The sequence below is a fragment of the Nyctereutes procyonoides genome, unplaced genomic scaffold (assembly GCF_905146905.1).
Source record: "Nyctereutes procyonoides isolate TBG_1078 unplaced genomic scaffold, NYPRO_anot_genome, whole genome shotgun sequence".
In the NCBI taxonomy this organism is placed as follows: Eukaryota; Metazoa; Chordata; class Mammalia; order Carnivora; family Canidae; genus Nyctereutes; species Nyctereutes procyonoides.
The window spans coordinates 60,270,269-60,290,214 of record NW_026575146.1 but is presented as its reverse complement, the minus strand read 5'-3'; the positions used below and the strand labels follow the sequence as shown (position 1 = coordinate 60,290,214).

Below are 19,946 nucleotides of genomic sequence, written 5' to 3'. Positions count from 1 at the left end.
GCCTAGGTTTTTTCCGACCATATTCTCCCCCTCCTCTGTTCCTATTTCCCTACAAGAATCACTACATATGACAGGAACAATATCAAGGTCATCCTGGAGTAATTTAACTGCCTACTACGCAAAACTCAGTTCTCTTCTGATAAAGTTAAAAGAATTCAGAATCTCCACACTGTCACCCACAGGGGCTAGCACAAAAAAATGACCGGACATGTGAGGAAACAGGAAAAGGTGATCCAGAGTCAAGAGAAAAGTCTAACCATACAAATACACTTCGTCAATTCTGATGTTGGAATTAAAAGGTAATGACTTTAAAGTAACGACCATAAACATGATGAAGAATCCACAGGAAAAAATTAGATCCTTGTCATTTAACTGAAAGTAAACAAATTCATTAAAACAAAGATAATGTGAGTTCGTTAAAATACTGAGAATTTCCATAAATTAGTCAATAGGCCTCAGCCCATACCATGCAAGTGTGGGCCCACTGACTGCCAGTGTCACAAAGATCTGAAAACTAAAGGATTCATTCTTGGCATAAGAGGGTATCAGGATTCTCTGGAATCTTTTCTTGCTGCACTGGTTTCTAAGTATTTTGAAAATCACCCCCTGGGAATAAATACACACAAAATGTACATAAATATACTCTAAGTTATATCCTCAGAGAGCCTTTCAATCACTGACTTCATGGACTTTTTAACAGATAACCAATATCCCAGAGGTGTGTCTTCCCCCCACCCTTAATTTAGGATCTTAGAAGCATAATAGTAGGATCTTGAAAGATTAGTATTTCTGATTAATCAAATGCTCTTAATGGGAAATAAAGAATTCATAATTACCAATTCTCAAATATGTAGATATATTTAATGTCTAATAAGTATTAAATACTATATACTACACTGGGCTTTCCTTAAGTGCCTGGAGGAAGATATGGAATAAATTGTGGTATTTATTAGTATTTATTATGCAGTATTAGGTAGAAACAGACTAAGAGTTTTAATTATATTAGTACTTCTCACCTTCTAAGGATTCTCAATCCTCAAGTAATAACAAACATCAGATGCTCACCATTAATCCTATTCTTTCTTCAAGCAAAAACTAAAAGATGGCAAAAGTCTTGCCATATTATGCCTACAACCAAGTTTAACCATGATCTCTAACTTCATACAACTTCTATTTTTGGTGGTAAGCAGGAAACTAGTCAGTTATAAAAAGTCCAAATATCACATCTTCTTCCTCAATGCAAGAACACACAGCTCATCTCCAATCACATTTCCAACAAGTATGCATTATGTGTTAGGAATACTGCTCCAAAATGCAATTATTTTTCTCAGCTTTTGAGAAAAACCTTAGAGATTTCCAGTCATCCAAACTTGTATATTAAAAACTAGCACCTGACTAAAACAAATAAAACCACTTAGTACCTGACAAGTTAAACTTGTACAAGATGTCAGGATTTCTTTCTTTAAAGCCTCTTTTTCTATCCCATCCCCATGATCCATAAACTTTGCCAGGGGGTAATGGTAGAAAGCCATGCTTGCAAAGTGCTGCCCACAGACATTCCACATTCCTTTTGGACCAAGTTACACTCTGGAGAAGAATCTCTGTGCTGAAATAGCATCTGAGGTAAAGAGTAACCTTCTGACCAAGGGAATCATAATTCAAACTCAATCCTCTCTAACCCTGATCCCATTGAAGCAAATAACAACAGAACAACATTCCTTTTCTTTGAAAAGAATACATAAAAAGATGGACTACACAAGGTAAGACAACAGCCAGCCACTTGCATACAGTTTTATTTGATATGCACCAGTAGCTGCACAGTATTCTAACAAAAAAATGGTGAAAAAAATCTTTTATCAGAACTGTGAATCAGAAGACTTTAAAACACGGGCATTACATATTCATACAGTTCAATATATTCATATACTACATCCATATAATTCAATATTTAGTAAGACCACAAATTCTTTTTCCCCAAATCTGTGGCCTAGCCACTCTGTGCTCATGCCGTCTCTTTTACATTTTTCCAGAACAATACATATTCTAACACTAACAGCTTCCTTTTAAAAAGGACTACTAGCATTATTATACAGAGTACACCTTGCTTTTTTCACCCAACAACATATTTGGGAAGTTTTTCCAGTAAAGAGCACCTGAGAGACTCAGTTGGTTCAGCATCTAACACCTGATTTCGGCGCAGGTCATGATCTCAAGGTCGTGAGATCAAGCCCCATATGGGGCTCTGCACTGGGTGTACAGCCTGCTTAAGATTCTCTCTCCCCTTCTCTCTTAGCCCCTCCAAAAAAAAAAAAAAAAGAGAGAGAAAAAAAGAGTGCCCTCATTATTTCTACAGCTGTATACTGCTCCCATTGTGTAGAAGAAAAAAACACTTTTTAAAGATTTTATTTATTCATGAGAGACACAGAGAGGCAAAGACTTAGGCAGAGGGAGAAGGAGGCTCCTCACAGGGAACCCAATGTGGGATTCGATCCCAGGACACCAGGCCCTGAGCCAAAGGCAGACGCTCAACCACTGAACCACCAGGTGCCTCTAAGTAAGAAAATTTATTTCAACAGCTCCCCACTGATGGACATTTAGGCAGTTTTTGATCTTTTGTTATTATAAACAATGAAAAACTCTGTAAGCCTGTCATTTGAATTATTTGTAGGATTAATTCCTAGAAGGAGAAATACTGGACAAAGACCATGAACATATATAACTCTGAAAGGCACTACTTATTAATCAATTTCCAAAGACACTGTATGAATTTACACTCCTACCACCAATGTGTAAAGTTCTCCTCATCCTGAGTTCCTCCCCAATAGTATGTTACCTAATTGTTCACACATATAAGTCATTTATTTAATCTTCTAATGGAGATCTATTATCTAATGTATTAAATTGGAATACAGAAGATGAAAACTGTTTATATTCTGTTTATATTATATTTGTTCTATTGTCTTTTTCTCGCTAAAATCTTTACGTGTTGCGAAAACTGGCCTTTCGTGATATTCCCTGGAAGCGTATTTCCCTGTTTTCACAGCTTGTGTTATCTTCTGATCATACCTATAGCCATTTTTTCCCTCTTTCTTTTTCTACTTTTATTTAACCTAATTTGTTAATGTGTCCTTTTGTAAGAATTTATTTGCAGGTTTTCTGACAGGAAAATTTTAATGATTCCTAACAATGAATTCTGAATTAGGAATACCTCTTTTGCTACTACTTCTAATTTTTTTAAAAGCAAATGTTATCATAAGAGATAAGAAATACTAGCCATTTCTATTCACAAAAGGCTGGAAATATCACATAATTTCATGATTGTATATAACTGGGTACAGGAAAAGGTTCTTGGAGGTCCAATTTTAATTCTGGATTCATAAAAAAAATTGTTAAAAAAGAAACAAAAAACATTGTAGTAAAAAACTTTAAGTTTAAAAAATATACTTTTTAACAAGACCCACACATCATAGACACCTAAAATGTCAAAAGCAAAGCAATTACGGAAATAAAGCCAAATTACACATACACTTATTTTTTCCACCAATAAATACAATTTTTTGTATTTTGGTATTTCTGGCCCTCTTATCACAAAATCTTTATTCACAATGAGATCAGAAAGTTTAACTGTCTTCCAAGTATTCACATATTTCCCAAAACTTATGAAGGTTTTGGAAATAAAGGCACTTTCTCTTTTCCTCAACCTGGATGACTTTTATCAGTATCATTTCAAGTAACATGCACTATGTTGTATCATTCAAACAATTCTAGATCTTACCAAAAAAATATAAATTTCTGGATAAGATTATGGTTAGTATACTCAATTTATAGGCTTTATTAAATAAATAATTGAAGTATAATAATGTACTAAGGGTTAATCAAGCATTTACAGCTAAAGAAAAAATTACCCTGAGTGAAAAATAAAATAAAATCGGTTTTCCTACTGGTCATGCAATTAACCAACTATATTATATAGTGTCATCAAAAATGCTAAATTTAACCAGAGTACTATACCTCATGATGGGTGCTTGCAAATCCAGTATTTTCCTCATTTCTAAATTTAATGCTGGAGCACAATGTTCTTCCTTAAAATGGGGTGTCCCCTTCATTTGTGGACTTCCTCTAAAAAAAAAAAAAAAAAGAAGAAGCAAATATACAGGATTAAAGAAAAAGATAAGAATTCTCCTACACTTTGTGATTCATATATACCCAATCAGATAAAGTAAACATAATCAAACTTACAAATCAGGTATTAATCCTTTAGCTTCTCAAATGGAAATTTTAATACCATTATAGCAGAGATACGAATTAGACAAGTTTAATTTAACTTCTGTTGGGGAAGTAGGAGTAGAGGGAGAAGACCAAAGAATCTTAGGGAAAGAAAAACACAATAAAAGCAAATTCTCAAGAGAACCAATAGATATTTTTAAATGACTGATGGCCCTTTCTGAGGTGGGCAACTCCAGGAGGTATATACCTCTCCACACAGCGCATGTCTGATATGATCCAAAACCTCACCTCCTCTTACCTTACATCACACCTCATCCTTGATTCCTCTATCCTCTGGATATGTATCAGAATTAAGGTCAATTCAGGGATGCAATAAGAAATACTTCATATAAACCTCGGTAATAAACAGCAATGGCTAAATCTGGTAGCTCCCTGATTTTAAATGGCTAGCCAAGAGTGGTTATTAGATCAGTGGCAACATCACTGAGCCGCCCCACACAACCCCTCCAAAGGACTATTCAACAGTTTTGGCATCTTTATCTCCACATGGCATGGGACTGTTCTTTCCCAATACACAGGTACTGATAGCTGGGGTTTAGCTATCTGTCTCTTTCCTTATTATCACCTATCACTTACTTTTAGCAACAATGACCCTAACATTTCTCCCTCTTCAGTCACCTGTATTATTAAAATTAAGTGTAAACAGTCTAACACGTTCAACAGCTTTTAAGGTCCCTGGCTTTGATACTTGTCTGCTTACTTTCTGGTTTTGGATTATTTTCCATATAGAAGCTTGATGGTGCTTTATCCTGTTCTGCTACTGCCATGACCTGGAATATTTGATCCCTTCCGTATGCCTGGATGGCTAAACTGGTTCCAGTTAAATCACACAGGTTCATGTTCAATTAACATGCTTGCCGTGATACCCACTAAGAAGGACATCATGAGATACTAGTTTGCAGAACTCCTATCTGAACTGCTAATCACACAGACATACTATAATGAATTTCCCAAGACATTTTCCACGTACATCTAAAGTTATTTTTCAAATACATATACATAATTTAAACAAATGGTGCTTGAAAGCTGACGACAAAGGGAAAAAACAGAAGTGGTCTATTAGGATACAAGCAGCTTTGGTTCTCTTACTTCTTGACTTCTTCTATTTACCCTCATGTTTTCCTGCAGTACGTTCACACTGCTTCAGCATCATTATTTAGATATTACTTACTAACTCCTCATTCTCCCTTTTTTCCCCATCCTCCTAACGTAATTATACCAAAATGTTTTCACTGGAATGTTAAATAAATAATTTCTACTTCAAGAAATATTAAGTGATTAGGGTGTCTGGGTGGCTCAGTCAGTTAAGCATGTGACTCTGGGTTTTTGACTCAAGTCATGATCCCAAGGTCGTAAGATCGAGCCCCAATCCAGCTTCTGTGCTGGGCATAGAGCCTGCTTGAGATTCTCTTTCTCTCTGCCCCTCCACCCCACTCACGCTCTGTCTCTCTCTCCCCCCAAAACAACAAAACAAAAAAGTATCCGGTAATTACATTGGTTTTCTTATATAACTTGTTAATTTTCCTGAAGTTAACTTTACTGCATGCTTTCATTTGCTGAGTTTTCTTTAAACTTATACCAAAGTTTTCTCAGACTTCTTAACAGCTCTGACAAAAACAACTCTCAGTATAATCTTCTATGTGGTCAAACCTGTCACATAACCTATTATTTCCTTTTACCCCAGGCATTCCTCCTGGTGCCCACTGCCCTAAGTCTAATGTACAGCTAACATCCTGATATTTTCCTTTGTTATTTCTTTGCTTCTTTCCTATGAACCTTTTTTTTTTTTTGATTCCTCTTATTTGGGTCACATATTCTGGCTTCCTGGAAAGGTACATGTGGTGTAAAATTTTAACTCTCAAGTGTAATATGTCTTTATTTTGACTCATGTGAATGAGTACTTCGGTATAAAATTTGAGGCTGCATGTCCCAACACAAAATGATGTTCATGCAAAGCAATGTATTACATCAAAAGATTATTATAATTAAAATATGCATCACAAGAAATAAAATATCATGCAGCCAAAAAAAAAAAAAAAAAGGAAACATGGAAGAACTCTTTCAATTCCTTGGAATGGCCTCCAGGAACTCTCGTTTAGTGAGAAAAATTAAGGTGCACAATACTGTATGTGATATACTACATTTGTGTGACAAGCAAGGAAATACAAATGTTTAAATGCATGTGCTCATGTTTTAAAAATGGAAAGGATAGCCAAACCTAAAATAAAAACTGTTATCCTCAGTGGAAGAGAGAATACAGGATAAAAAATGCTAGCTACAATTTTTTTAAACTTTGGGACATGAAAATATTTCATATAAGCCAAGTTAAAATTAAAATCCACAACAAAAATCTCTAAAAACAGAAAAGAAACTTAATTGTACATCGAGCTAGCAGCACAAATAAGATTTCAAGTAACTCTGAAACACAGTATTTTGTGCATTCTTAGTGGGAAATCTCCTACTAAGGATAAAAATCCTGAAAGAATCAAACCGTATTTAGTAACAATACTGTTATAATAATAGTGATATTGTTTTGGAGCTACTATGTATACAATAAAGCAAATAAGTGATTATGCTTATGTTATTAGGAACCAAGATTATCAATAAAAGAAAATACACAAATATAAAACTAGAGAAGTAAAATTTTTAACTTTTAAAATTTTTTTAAATTTTAAAGCTTTTAAAATCTTTAACTTAATCTTTTGAGTTAAAGCTACCAGTATTAATTCACAATGTATTTTTCCTTTCTAAAATCTACTTTTTATCTCTATGCAACTAAAAAGTCCTAAAAGCAAATACAACCAAACAATAATTAGCATCAAGTCCTGGTCTTCAAAATTCCATTTTGCACAGAAGAAATCAAAGGTCTTTGGAGAGCTGACTTACTCCAAGACAGGGGTAAGAAATGTTAAGATGAGCCATAGGTCTAACAAGGATGTCATCTAAATAACACCATTTTTATGGGCTCCCCCACAGGCTAAAGATATGGCAATCTGATCAGAAAGATTGACTGCAAATGTAAGAACTCAAAAATGTAAAAACTGCTGCCTTTACAACAATACTAAAAACACTCGTTAGTTGGTTATCTCTGAAAGTTCTTAGGACACAATTCATCACTATAAGAAAAGGAAAAGAAATGAGCATCTCTTTTGTTTTTCCTGCTTGGACTATATTTCAGGGTAAACATTAAATAGATAATGAAAGAAAGTTCTTCTTTATATAATTACGGCTACAGAATGTGGAAAGAGTTAATTTTTTAAAAAAGCACAATTCTGTTATCTTTATCAAAATAACAAACCCAGAGAATCAATAACCAAAACCAGATACTGGTTTGAACAAATCAATTTCTAAAAAGACAGCTTTGCATTAAAATGGTGAAAACAATACAAAGTATTTGATATTAGTAAATTATTAGGTTTGTTAGACATAATATTATAGCTTTCTTTAAAATGTCTTCTTTAAAATGTTTCTTTAAAATGTCTACTTGTTACTGATAAAACTATTTAGGACTGAAGTGATATACTATCTGAAACTTGCTTCAAAATACCAAAAGCAAATATGCATAGTGAGAGACAGCTACTGGTAACTTCTGAATGCAAGAGACGGGCTCAGGGTTAATCACTATGCTGTTCCCTCTAGTGTATGCTTGACAAATCCCTTAATAAAAGCTCAATTCAATGTATTTCTTTCACAATTTTAAAGGCTTTCCACCAATGTCACTTAGACTCTAATGTGTAGCTGTGGAATTCAAAGATATTCTTATTCACAGACTTTATTCTTGATCTGTTTTTCCTACCTGAAGTTCTTAGAATTGATCTTCCTTTGGTTTCTAGTGAGTTCTAAAATATCAGGACATACTTTACAAGTACGTAAACTTATCACTGTTTGCATGGAGCACCTGCAAGCTGGAAAATTTACATGTTACCTTAATATACTAACTCTCCACTTCTGTTATCTCTTTCTGGAATTCCCGCTAGGTTAGACACTGGACTTCATATTAACTTCTAATTCTCCCCTTTTTTCTCTCTTACTGGGAGAGTTCCTCAACTGTTTCTTCCAATGCTTCACTGAATTTGAAATTTCTGCTTTTGTCTTTTCCTTCCAGAAACTTTCTCACCTGCTCCACGTTTCTTCTTTTAATTGTTGTGAATAATCATTTCCTCAAAGTGGCTTTGTTCTCTGCACTATTTCCTTTGAGCTTCCATTTTTCTGTTGTGTGTCTCTCTTTTACACTAGAAGCTTTTCTAAAATGATTAACAATCAATCCCTGGCTATTCAGTCATGTTGAACACGTTAACAAGAAAAGGTCAATTATAAGCTGTGTGTGTTCATACTGTGCTTGTCAACTGGTAACGGCCAGCTGGCATTTTTGTTGAGTTCTTCAAATATTAGGGCCTATTGGGTCATTTTTCTGGAGTGATTTAACTTCCCCAGGAAGGATCCCTCAATCCCGCCTAGGATATCTAAGCATGGAAGTTGGAAGTCTAGAGTCAAGCAGGGGAAGAAGGCTTGACATCCTACTATTCAGTATGACACTTTCATCTAATCCCCACCTGGTTTAGCATCTCATCTTTGCCCTACTTTGTCTGGAATCCCTATGGCTTAACTAGACAATGTCTTTCCTGTCACCTGTGATGCAGAATCACAAAATTCCTTATTCAGTTTTTTAAACCAATACCCTTGTTGATGGCCCCTGGCTTATGGGGCCATCCTATGTTCCATAATACTACTGCATCTAATCCCTGGGTCTTTCCATGGTTTTGCAGATCAAACGAGGTGCATTTCTTTTTCTTCTTTTTGTATTGCTCAAATTGAAATATGGTTGATACACATTGTAACATCAGCTTCAAGTGTACAAAGCAGTGAATAAGTATATACATTATGCCATGCCTTCCCCATCTGTCACCATACAGTGCTATTCCAATACCAATGAACTATATTCCCTATGCTGTGCCTTTTATCCCTATGACTTATTCACACTGTAACTGGAAACCTGTATCTCCCACTCCCCTTGACCTATTTTGCCCATCTCCCCCCGACCAACTCCCTCCATGCCTTGATAACCATTAGTTTATTCTCTGTATTTATGGGACTCAAACAAGTTGCTTTTTATCTGTATCATGTAAGTAACCTTAGGCTCTTTGGTTTCAAATTCTTCCCTATCCAATTTTTATCCCAAGGGTTACAGATGCCTCTAACTTTCATGAAAGACAGAAGTAGCATTTTAACTTTTTATTCCATTGGTTATTTTCAAAAGGAAAGATGGAAAAAAAGCTTATCACCAACTTCAAATTGGAAGTCCTCTATTTTCCTTTATATAAATACTCTCATTTATTAGAGAGCTGAAGTATTAATAGAATTTTAAACGAATTTAAGAAAATTCTGACTTCACAATGACTCCCAAAATAAAATTAAAGATAAATTTCACGTGGAAGTCTCTATCTCTTCTTCCAAATATAATAAAATTTAGTAAAATGTTAAGAATTACATTAATTAAAAAAACTAAATTTCTGATAGAAAATATTATAGTTCCATAATATTTGGGAGTATAGTATAGACTTCTGGAAGAGATGAGACCGGAACAATAAAACCAGATTATAAAAAGCAATGAATGTCAGGAAAAACAGCAATAAATTGAGGATTTACTAAGCATGAGTGTACAAAATATTCTGCATGCATTGTCTCAACTAAATGTTTATAATCCTTTGGGACAGGCATTAGTTCCCCCGCCTTTTCCAGAAAAGAAATTAAAGCTTAGAAATATTAAGAATTATGCTCATGGTCACAGAGCTAGTAGGTGAAGGAAGGGATGTGTGAGCCTGTGGCTTCAAATCCAGATGCTAGGCCACAGAAAACTACCAGAGAGTTAGGAGACAGCAGATGGAGTGCTGTGTTTTTGGTTCAGAAATCCATCTTTTTACAGATGCAATGAAACACCGGGACACCTGCACCCCGATGTTTCTAGCAGCAATGTCCACAATAGCCAAACTGTGGAAGGAGCCTCGGTGTCCATCGAAAGATGAATGGATAAAGAAGATGTGGTTTATGTATACAATGGAATATTACTCAGCCATTAGAAATGACAAATACCCATCATTTGCTTCAGCGTGGATGGAACTGGAGGGTATTATGCTGAGTGAAATAAGTCAATAGGAAAAGGACAAACATTATATGGTCTCATTCATTTGCGGAATATAAATAATAGTGAAAGGGAATAGAGGGGAAGGGAGAAGAAATGGGTAGGAAATATCAGAAAGGGAGACAGAACATGGAAGACTCCTAACTCTGGGAAACGAACTAGGGGTGGTGAAAGGGGAGGAGGTCGGGGGGTGGGGGTGACTGGGTAAGGGGCACTGAGGGGGGCACTTGACGGGATGAGCCCTGGGTGTTATTCTGTATGTTGGCAAATTGAACACCAATAAAAAATAAATTTATTATTAAAAAAAAAGAAATCCATCTTTTTACCTATATAATTTAAAAGACAATGCATAAAATAATAATTATAAATCCATGTAATTGGGCACACAATGCATGAAGATGTAATGTGTGACCATAAGAACATAAAAGGGGAGGGATGGATATGTATAGAAGCATACTTTTTATATAGAATTGACGCTAAATTGTTAATGCAATTCAGGTTGTTGTGAGTTTAAGATGTTAATTGTATGCCCCAAGGTATCCACTAAGAAAATAACTAAAACACATTCAGAAAATGAAATGAGAAGGAACCAAAATGGTACACCACAAAAAATCAAACACAAAAGAAGGCATTAATGAGTAGCAAAAAACATAGGATACACAGGAAACAAACAGCAAAATGGCATAAGTCTTTATCAGTATTTTAAATATCATTGTATTAAACACGCCAATTAAAAGGCAAACACTGTCAGAATGTTTAAAACAAACAAATCTATGACAGCATTTCTAAGTTTTCTCTCAGAGACCTTACTTTAGATCGAAAGACACATATAGTTTGAAAGTGAAAGGACAGAAAAAGATGTTTCACACAAATTGCAACTAAACAGAGAAGAATGTTTATAGTTAAGACCTGACAAAATACTTTCAATCAAAAATTGTTACAAGAAACAAAGAAGGACATTACAGATGATTCTCAACTTCAAACGACTTGACTTGGGAATCCCTGAGTGGCTCAGCAGTTTTAGCACCTGCCTTAGGCCCAGGGCTCCCTGCATGGAGCCTGCTTCTCCCTCTGCCTGTGTCTCTCATGAATAAATAAATAAAATCTTTAAACAAACAAACAAACAACTTGACTTACATTTTCCCACCTTATAGCAACATGAAAGTGATACACATTCATAGACCATATTTCAAATTTTGATCTTTTCTGGGCTAGGGATATGCAATTGGATAATAATCTTGTGATGCTGGGTAGTAACAGCAAGCCATAGCTCCCAATCAGCCAAGCCATCGCAAGGTTAAACAACTGACACACAAAAATTTTACACTCATGTAATCATTGTTTTTCAATAAATTACATGAGTTACTCAATTTTTTTATAAAACATTTTATTATAAAATAAGCTGTGTTAGATGATTTTGCCCAACTAATGTAAGGCTAATAGAAGTGTTCTGAGCACATTAGGGTAGGATAGGCTAGGCTATGTTTGTAAAATTAGGTATACTAATGCATTTTCAACTTATAATATTTTCAATTTGTAGTGGATTTACTGAGATAAAATCCCATTGTAAATCAACTATGATCTATGTTAATAAAAGGGTCGATCCAGCATGAAGATACCACAATTACAAATAGCTACACATATAGTAACACAGCCCAAAACATATAAAGCAAATACCGACAGAACCAAAGAACAGTTCCTACAATAGCAGCTGGGAATTTCAATATCCCACTTTCAATAATGGATAGAACCTGACAGATCAGAAGAGAAACAGAATCTAAACACTATAAATCACTTAGACCTCAGACTCATGAATACTCCACCCAGCAGCAGGACAATACATGTTCTCAAATGCACACGAACACTTTCCAAGACAGAACATAGATTCAGCCACAAAAATGTCTCAATAAGTTTAAAAGGCCTGAAATCATACATAGATCTTCTTTGACCACAACTTAGTGAAAGTAGATGTCAGTCACAAAAGGCAAACTAAAAAATTCAAAACTTGGAAATTAAACAATTCTTAAATAAGCAATAAGTCAAAGAAAAAAAAACAAAAAGGAGATTAGAAAATACTCTGAGCCTAATGAAAAATGAAAACACTATGGGATGAAGTAAATGCAGTGCTTAGAGAAATATTTATAGCTTAAATGCTTAAAGAAGATCTCAAATCTATAACCTAATTTTACAACTTAAGGAACTAGAAAAAGAAGAGCAAACTACACTCAAAACCAGCAGAAGAGTATAATAAAGACTGGAAAAAAAAAAAAAGACTGGAGTGGATATAAACAAAACAGAGAATAGAAAAACAAAAGAAAAAAATCAATGAAAGCAAATTAGTTTTTCTAAAAATATCAATAAAGTTGAAAAAACTAAGGAAAAAAGAAAGTTCAACCCACTAAAATCAGAAATTAAAGTGGGGACATTACTAGTGAATTTGGAGAAATGAAACAGATTATAAGAGATCCACATAGGGCAGCCCTGGTGGTGCAGCAGTTTAGCACCGTCTGCAGCCCAGGGCATGATCCTGGAAACCCTGGATCGAGTCCCACATTGGGCTCCCTGCATGGAGCCTGCTTCTCCCTCTGCCTGTGTCTCTGCCTCTCTCTCTCTGTCTCTCATGAATAAATAAAATCTTTAAAAAAAAAAAAAAAAAAGAACCTAAGTATCTCTAATTTCAAATGAAATTTCTTCTCCACATCTCTAACCTGCTATATGTTTATCTGAGGTGGTTAACATCCAGTCCAACATCATTTTAAAAAGTAGGAAAAATGCGGGATCCCTGGGTGGTGCAGCGGTTTGGCGCCTGCCTTTGGCCCAGGGCGCGATCCTGGAGACCCAGGATCGAATCCCACGTCGGGCTCCCGGTGCATGGAGCCTGCTCCTCCCTCTGCCTGTGTCTCTGCCTCTCTGTCTCTCATTCTATGTGACTATCATAAATAAATAAAAATTTTAAAAAAAAAGTAGGAAAAATGAAATCAAGCCAGTTCTAGAGTTTTGTTTTACTAATGAATTTTTCATGAATTAAGAGTTTCCCAGCTTTCACTTTAATGAATGCAAGGCATTCATGTCAACAGGTGGCCTCAAAGGGCAATAAAAAATGAAATGCTTCCATTGGGTAGGTCAACTATTAAACTTCCCACAGCCTTGAGGAGGAGGCAATTACCCATCAAAATGACAAAAATAAAAACCCAAACTACACTAACTCAGAAATTTCTCACAAAAATTACAGAGAAGTTTTAAAAGAAAAAAAATTGTCTTTAAAATTTATGTCAAGTATGCTTTGAAGGGCTGAATAAGGTGATATTGAAAACAGTCACTACACAATCAAATTCAAAAGCATTTATTTCAACAAATTCTATTATGCAGGAGATCTCAAATACTTTCAGTGCCACCCAAAAAAATAACAATGGGGTACACAACTTGATAGATCTGGGAGATGGACAGAATAGACAGGAACTTCAAAAATATAGCTAGTTATACACTATTTCTCCTATCAATGTCTGATCCTTCCTTCCAAGAATAGCTAAAATGCAAAACTTCCCCTGACTACTCTAGCACTTTCCCCTAATACTATTACCACTTTTGGGGACATTCATTCACTTGGCGTTTGCTGCTTTATATCACCATGATCTCTAAATAGTTCTCTCTTCATTTGCATCTGATACCTCTTTAGCACATTGTATAAATACAACACTTGTTGTATGCCTCTTGTTAGTTATGGCAATGAAGAGTACTCTCATTTCTGATTTTCAAGTTTTATCGCTTCTTGGCTTTTTGGCTAAGATCAAGTGTAGTATCTGATTTTCAAGTCTTTTTTTCCCTCATTTTACTGAGGTATTATTGACATAGAACCAGTGTGAAGGTTAATATAAAACATACTAATTTGATATAATGTATATATTAAATTAATACATTAAATTAAATAAATTAAATAACAACACTAATAACATCCATCACTTTGTGATGAAAACTTGTAAGATCTCCTCCCTTAGCAACTCAGCTTTTTGAATCTTAAAAGGATTTTAGAATGTGCTACACTTAGTCTAGGAAGTTCTGGCAATCCTAGATGAATTCTGGGACTTTGGTTGTCCAATCATAGTCCTAGAAAGTCTCAGAAAGGTTTCTTTCCTCACACTCCATACCTCATATGCCATCATTTGTAGTCAACACAATTGTTTACTAGAATATCAATAATGAAAGTATCCACTATTTCTGGCCAAAATAAAATAATGGTATCTGGACGTGGTAAAACACATTCCAATGAAAAAGATGCAAAACTGTACAAGTTGATTGATGGGCAGGTGGCCACTTTATTATTATACTAACAGGGGAACTAGTATCAAAGTAGCCATCTAGAAACAACATAAAAACTGGATAAAATAGAGGCAAAAAAAACAAAAAACAAAAAAAAATAGAGGCAACAACTATAGATACTGGATAACAGGAAGCACAAGACTGTGAGGAAAAACAAAGTTCTCTGATAAAAGTCATTTTTCAGACTACCATGTAGGCCAATATAGTATGACAGTCTTGTTACATTCAAGGAAATAGAAGCAGCTATCTGTGGAAAAGAGCACCAGAGACAGAAAATCAGAGACAGAGCTCTAGAAACCCCAAGGGTTCACCTTGAGTCTTTGTGAATACTAACCTGTGTAAATATCTGATGAGACCTCACAATGCCTGCCAAAGAATAACTGCCAGGGTTTAGGGCTGCAAAACTCATACAAGGCTGGGAGACATTCTAGTTCTGACTAGCCAGAGACGAGAGACCTTGCTAAGGACTAGGGAATTCTGTGGACAGCTCAGGAAGGCTCAGCTCACCTACGGTGAAGGCTTAATCCACCTTTAAAACATACAAACAAGCTTCAAAAGGATCAAGGAGATCTACAACTTAATTGCCACTCAAAATAATATAGACATTCCCTAAAGGAAAAGAAGAAAAAGACACTTGATAATGTCACACAATTTCCATCATCCTATCTAAAATCACCAGACATGTGATATGACCTAGTAATGCTACTCCAAGGTATTTATTTACCCAAGAGATATAAAGCTAACTGCAGAGCAAACTGGGATTGGAATCTAAAAAACAAAGCAGACAAGGGGCACCTAAGTGGCTCTGTGGTTGAGCATCTGCCTTCAGCTCAGGTTGTGATCTGGTATCCTGGGACTGAGTCCCAGATCAGGCTCCCTGCAGAGAGCCTGCTTCTCCCTCTGCTACGTCTCTGCCTCTCTGTCTCTCTCATGAATCAATAAAATCTTTAAAAAATAAAAAAAAAAAAATTTAAATTTAAAAAGCAGACAGGGTTCACAATTTCACTTTTGTTTTTTTAAAGAACATAGTCATGGATTACTAATGTAAATTTTTTTTAAGTGTTAAGGGATTGCACATGAGGGATCAGTTATTTCTTGAGTACAAAGGGGGTAAGAAAGTTGAGAGAAAAGCTTTATATGATGAGATATTTGGACTTCAGCTTTTCAACTACCTCATACAGCTCTGTTATGTAAAACACAGTTGGGGAGGTGCGCAAACAAATAGCAAATGAACAGAGACATTACACAGGAATTGTGGTTTCAATGTGCTAAATGGTAAGGGAAAAGTAGGTTTTAAATGCCAGGACGGAATTTGGCCTTCATTATCTGGTGACTGGAGAGCAACAAAAGTTTATAAGGGATTAATATCCCAAATATGTAGAGTATTCCTAAAACTCAACAACAAAAAACCAAACAATATGATTCAATAAAGGACTCCAATAGAGAGAACATACTCAACATCAGTAATCATTAGTGAAACACAAATCAAAACTAAAACCTGACAAAAACAGGAAATAAGTGTTGGCAAAGATGTGTAGGAATTACAATTCTAGTCCTCTGTAGAGAATGTGAAAAGATACAAACGCTGAGAAAAATGTTATACAGTCCCTCAAATGATTAAAAAGAGAATTACCATAGGATACATAAATTCTATTCTGGTGTATAAACCCAAATGAACTGAAATCTGGGTCTCAGAGATTTATGAACACACACATAGCAGCATTACTCACAATAGATAAAATATGGAAGCAACCCAAATGTCTATCAACAGAGGAATAATAAGCAAAATGTGGTACAGACATACTTCAGATATAGTAGTGCAGCTTCAGTTCCAGACTACCACAATAACCAAATTTTGAAAAAAGCAAGCCAGATGAATTTTTTGGTCTTCTAGCACATATAAAAGTTATTTTTACACTATACTGTAGTTTTGTAGGTGTGTGAGAGCATTTTTAAATGCTACGTACACACCTTAGTTAAAAAAATACTTGATTCCTAACCAATGCTATCATCTGACCTTACTGCAACTCAAAATCTTTTCGCAGGTGAGGGCTGCTGACTGAACAGGGTGGTGGTTGCTGAAGGTTTCAGTGGCTGTGGCCACTTCTTAAAACAACAATGAAGTTCGTTGCATCAAATGACTCTTCCTTTCATGAAATTTTCTCTGCAGCAATGCCGTTTGATAGCTTTCATCCACAAAACTTCTTTCAAAATTGGGAGTCAATCCTCTCAAAGCCAGTCACTGTTCTGTCAACCAAATTGATGCACTATTCTAAATCCTCTGTTGTTATTTCAACAGTCTTCACAGCAGCTTCACCACGAGTAGATCCCACCTCAAGAAACCACTATCTTTGCTCATTCAGCAGCAGCAACTCTTCTTCTGTTCAAGTTGTATCCTGAGATCGCAGGCGTTCTGTCCCATCTTCAGGCTCTATTTCTAATTCTCGTTCTCTTGCTGTTTCCACCACCCCCGCAATCTTGAATCCCTCTAAGTCATCTTGGGAGACTGGAATCAACTTCTTCCAAACTCCTAATAATGTTGATATTCTGATCTCTCCCCATGAATCATGAGTGTTCTTCATGGCATCTAAGATGGTGAATCCTTCCCAGAAGGTTTTCAACTAAATTTTCCCAGATCTATTAGAGGCATCACTATGTATGGCAGGTACAGTCCTATGAAATGTACTTCTTAAATAAGAAGACTTGAATAAGAAATTTTTTAAAAGAGACAAAGACTCTTAAATATAGAGAACCAATTGGTGGTTGCCAAAGGGGAGGTGAGTGGGAACAATGCGTGAAACAGATAAAGGAGATGAAGAGCACACTTATCATAATGAGCACTGAGTAATGTACAGAATTGCTGAATCATTACACTGTACACCTGTATACATGAAACAAGTATAACGCTGTATGTTATACTCCAACAAAAAATAAATAGAATTAATTTTTAAAATAAAAAAATACTTGAAAGTTGAAATGATTCCTTGATCCATGGGCTGCAGAATGGATGTGTTAGCAGGCATGAAAACAACATAAATCTCGTTGTCCAACTCCATCAGAACTGTTGTAAAATCGGGTACATATTCAATAAGTGATGGATGATGTGAAAGGGATTTTTTTTTTTTTCCTAAGCAGGTCTCAAAAGTGGGCTTAAAACATTTAGTAAACTGGGACGTCTGGGTGATTTAGTCAGTAAACTGGACGACTCTTGATTTTGGCTCAGGTTATGATCTCAGGGTGGTGAGACTGACTGAGCTCCACACTGGGCTCCATGCTCAGCGTGGAGCCTGCCTGAGATCCTCTCTTGCCTCTCCCTCTGCCCCTCGCCTATTCACAGTCTGTCTAAACTAAATACAATCTTAAAAAAGTTTTTCAGTAAATCATGGTGTAAACAGATGTGCTATCCTCTGGGCTCTGCTGTTCCATTTATAGAGCACACGCAGAGTAGATTTACCAGAATTCCTAAGGGCCCTAGGATTTGAGAAATGATCAATAAGCACCTGCTACAACTTAAAAGTGCCCAACTGCATTAGCCCCCACAACACAATCAGCCAGTCCTTCAAAGCTCCGAGCCAGGCACTGACTTCTCCTCTCTAACCACACAAGCCCTAGATGACATCTCCTTCCCATGGCAGGCTCTTTCACCCACACTGACAATCGGTTGGTCAGTGTAGCCACCTTCGTTAATGATCTCAGCTAGATCTTCTGGATCACCTGCTGCATCGCCTGGCACCTTCATGCCATGGACACAGCTTCCTTCCTTAGACCTCATGAACCAGTCTCTACTGGCTTCAGACCTTTCTTCTGCAGCTTCCTCTCCTCTCTCAGACTTCACGGGACTGAAGAGAGTGAGTCAGGGCTTGCTCTGGGTGAGGCTTTGGCTGAAGGGAATGTTGTGGTTGGTTTGACCTTTTATCCACCGAACGTTCCCCATTATCAGCAATAAAGCTAATTCACTTCCCTAACATTCGTTGTTCACTGTAGTAGCACTGTTAATCTCCTTCAGGAGCTTTTCCTTCACATTCATAGCTTGGCTGTCTGACACAAGCCGTCCACCTGTTGGCCTATCTCGGCTTTAGACATGCCTTCCTCACTAAGCTTCTGGTTGTAAGAGACATGCAAGTGTTACTTTGGGTTGAGCACTTACTGGCCATGGTAGGGTTACTGCCCTAATTTCAATACTGTTGTCCTAGGGCATAAAGAGGTCAGGGAGAAAGACAGGGAAAGGGCCATTGAGTTGAGCAGACAGAACACACGGCACACGTCACCTGAGCTCACCACCTTCTGCGAGTGCAGCCCCGGCCGAATTACATTAGTAACATCAGAGATCACTGTCACAGACCACCGGAACAAATAAAGATGAAGAAGCTTGAAATGTTGCTAAGAATTACCAAAATGTCACACCAAGACATGAAATGAACAAATGCTACTGAAAAAAGGACACCAACAGATGTGTTAACATAAGATTGCACGAACCATGAATCTGTAAAAACACATTTTCTGTGAAGTGCAACAAGGTTTGCCAAAGGAGGACATTCTGAAATATGCTACAACGTGGATGAACCTTAAGGACATTATGCTGATATAAGCCAGTCACAAGATAAACACTGTATGATTCCCCTTATATGAAGTGTGACAGTGTACTTGGAAAATGGTTAGGATAAATGCTGCCTCCTACCATAATATTAAAAAGGGAAATAAAAAAGTTTACTGATGGGATCTTTCTAAAGTATCATTCCAGGGGCACCTGGGTAGCTCAGTGGTTGAGCGTCTGCCTTTGGCTCAGGTTGTGATCCCGGGGTCCTGGGATCAAGTCCTACATCTGGCTCCCCGTAGGGAGCCTTCTTCTCTCTGCTGTGTCTCTGCTTCTCTCTGTGTCTCTCATGAATAAAGAAAATCTTTAAAAAGTATACATAGATATATATGTGTGTATGTGTATGACATACATTCCAGAAAGTAATGACTTACATTGTTAGTGTTTTTGTATCTTTCTTTAGAGTCAGGTGTTAAACTGATGTAGAATAAAGTTAATACAGATCTTTAAAAAGAGTTTCCACATTATAAAATCTGTTTTGAAAAATAAATCTGCTATCAATCAAAGGATGGATTTCTGTAGGAAGGAGAAAGAGACTAGAGGAAGAGAATGAGTTAGTAAATAAGCTTTTCCAACAGGCCCTTAAAGAAAGGCCATAATGGCCCCTTA

General features: G+C 36.3%; 1 protein-coding gene and 1 pseudogene across 3 annotated transcripts in view; one reads left to right on the top strand and one right to left on the bottom strand.

The window, feature by feature from the left end:
• RIC1 (RIC1 homolog, RAB6A GEF complex partner 1) overlaps nucleotides 1–19,946 on the bottom strand; it is a 145,387-nt gene that overhangs the window by 54,175 nt on the left and 71,266 nt on the right. For all 3 annotated transcript variants that reach the window (XM_055311054.1, XM_055311052.1, XM_055311053.1), the window contains exon 4: nucleotides 4,012–4,119. In XM_055311054.1, coding sequence (XP_055167029.1) covers nucleotides 4,012–4,119 — 108 coding nt within the window. The remainder of the gene's footprint in view (nucleotides 1–4,011; nucleotides 4,120–19,946) is intronic.
• LOC129501103 (U2 spliceosomal RNA) lies at nucleotides 14,188–14,285 on the top strand (annotated as a pseudogene).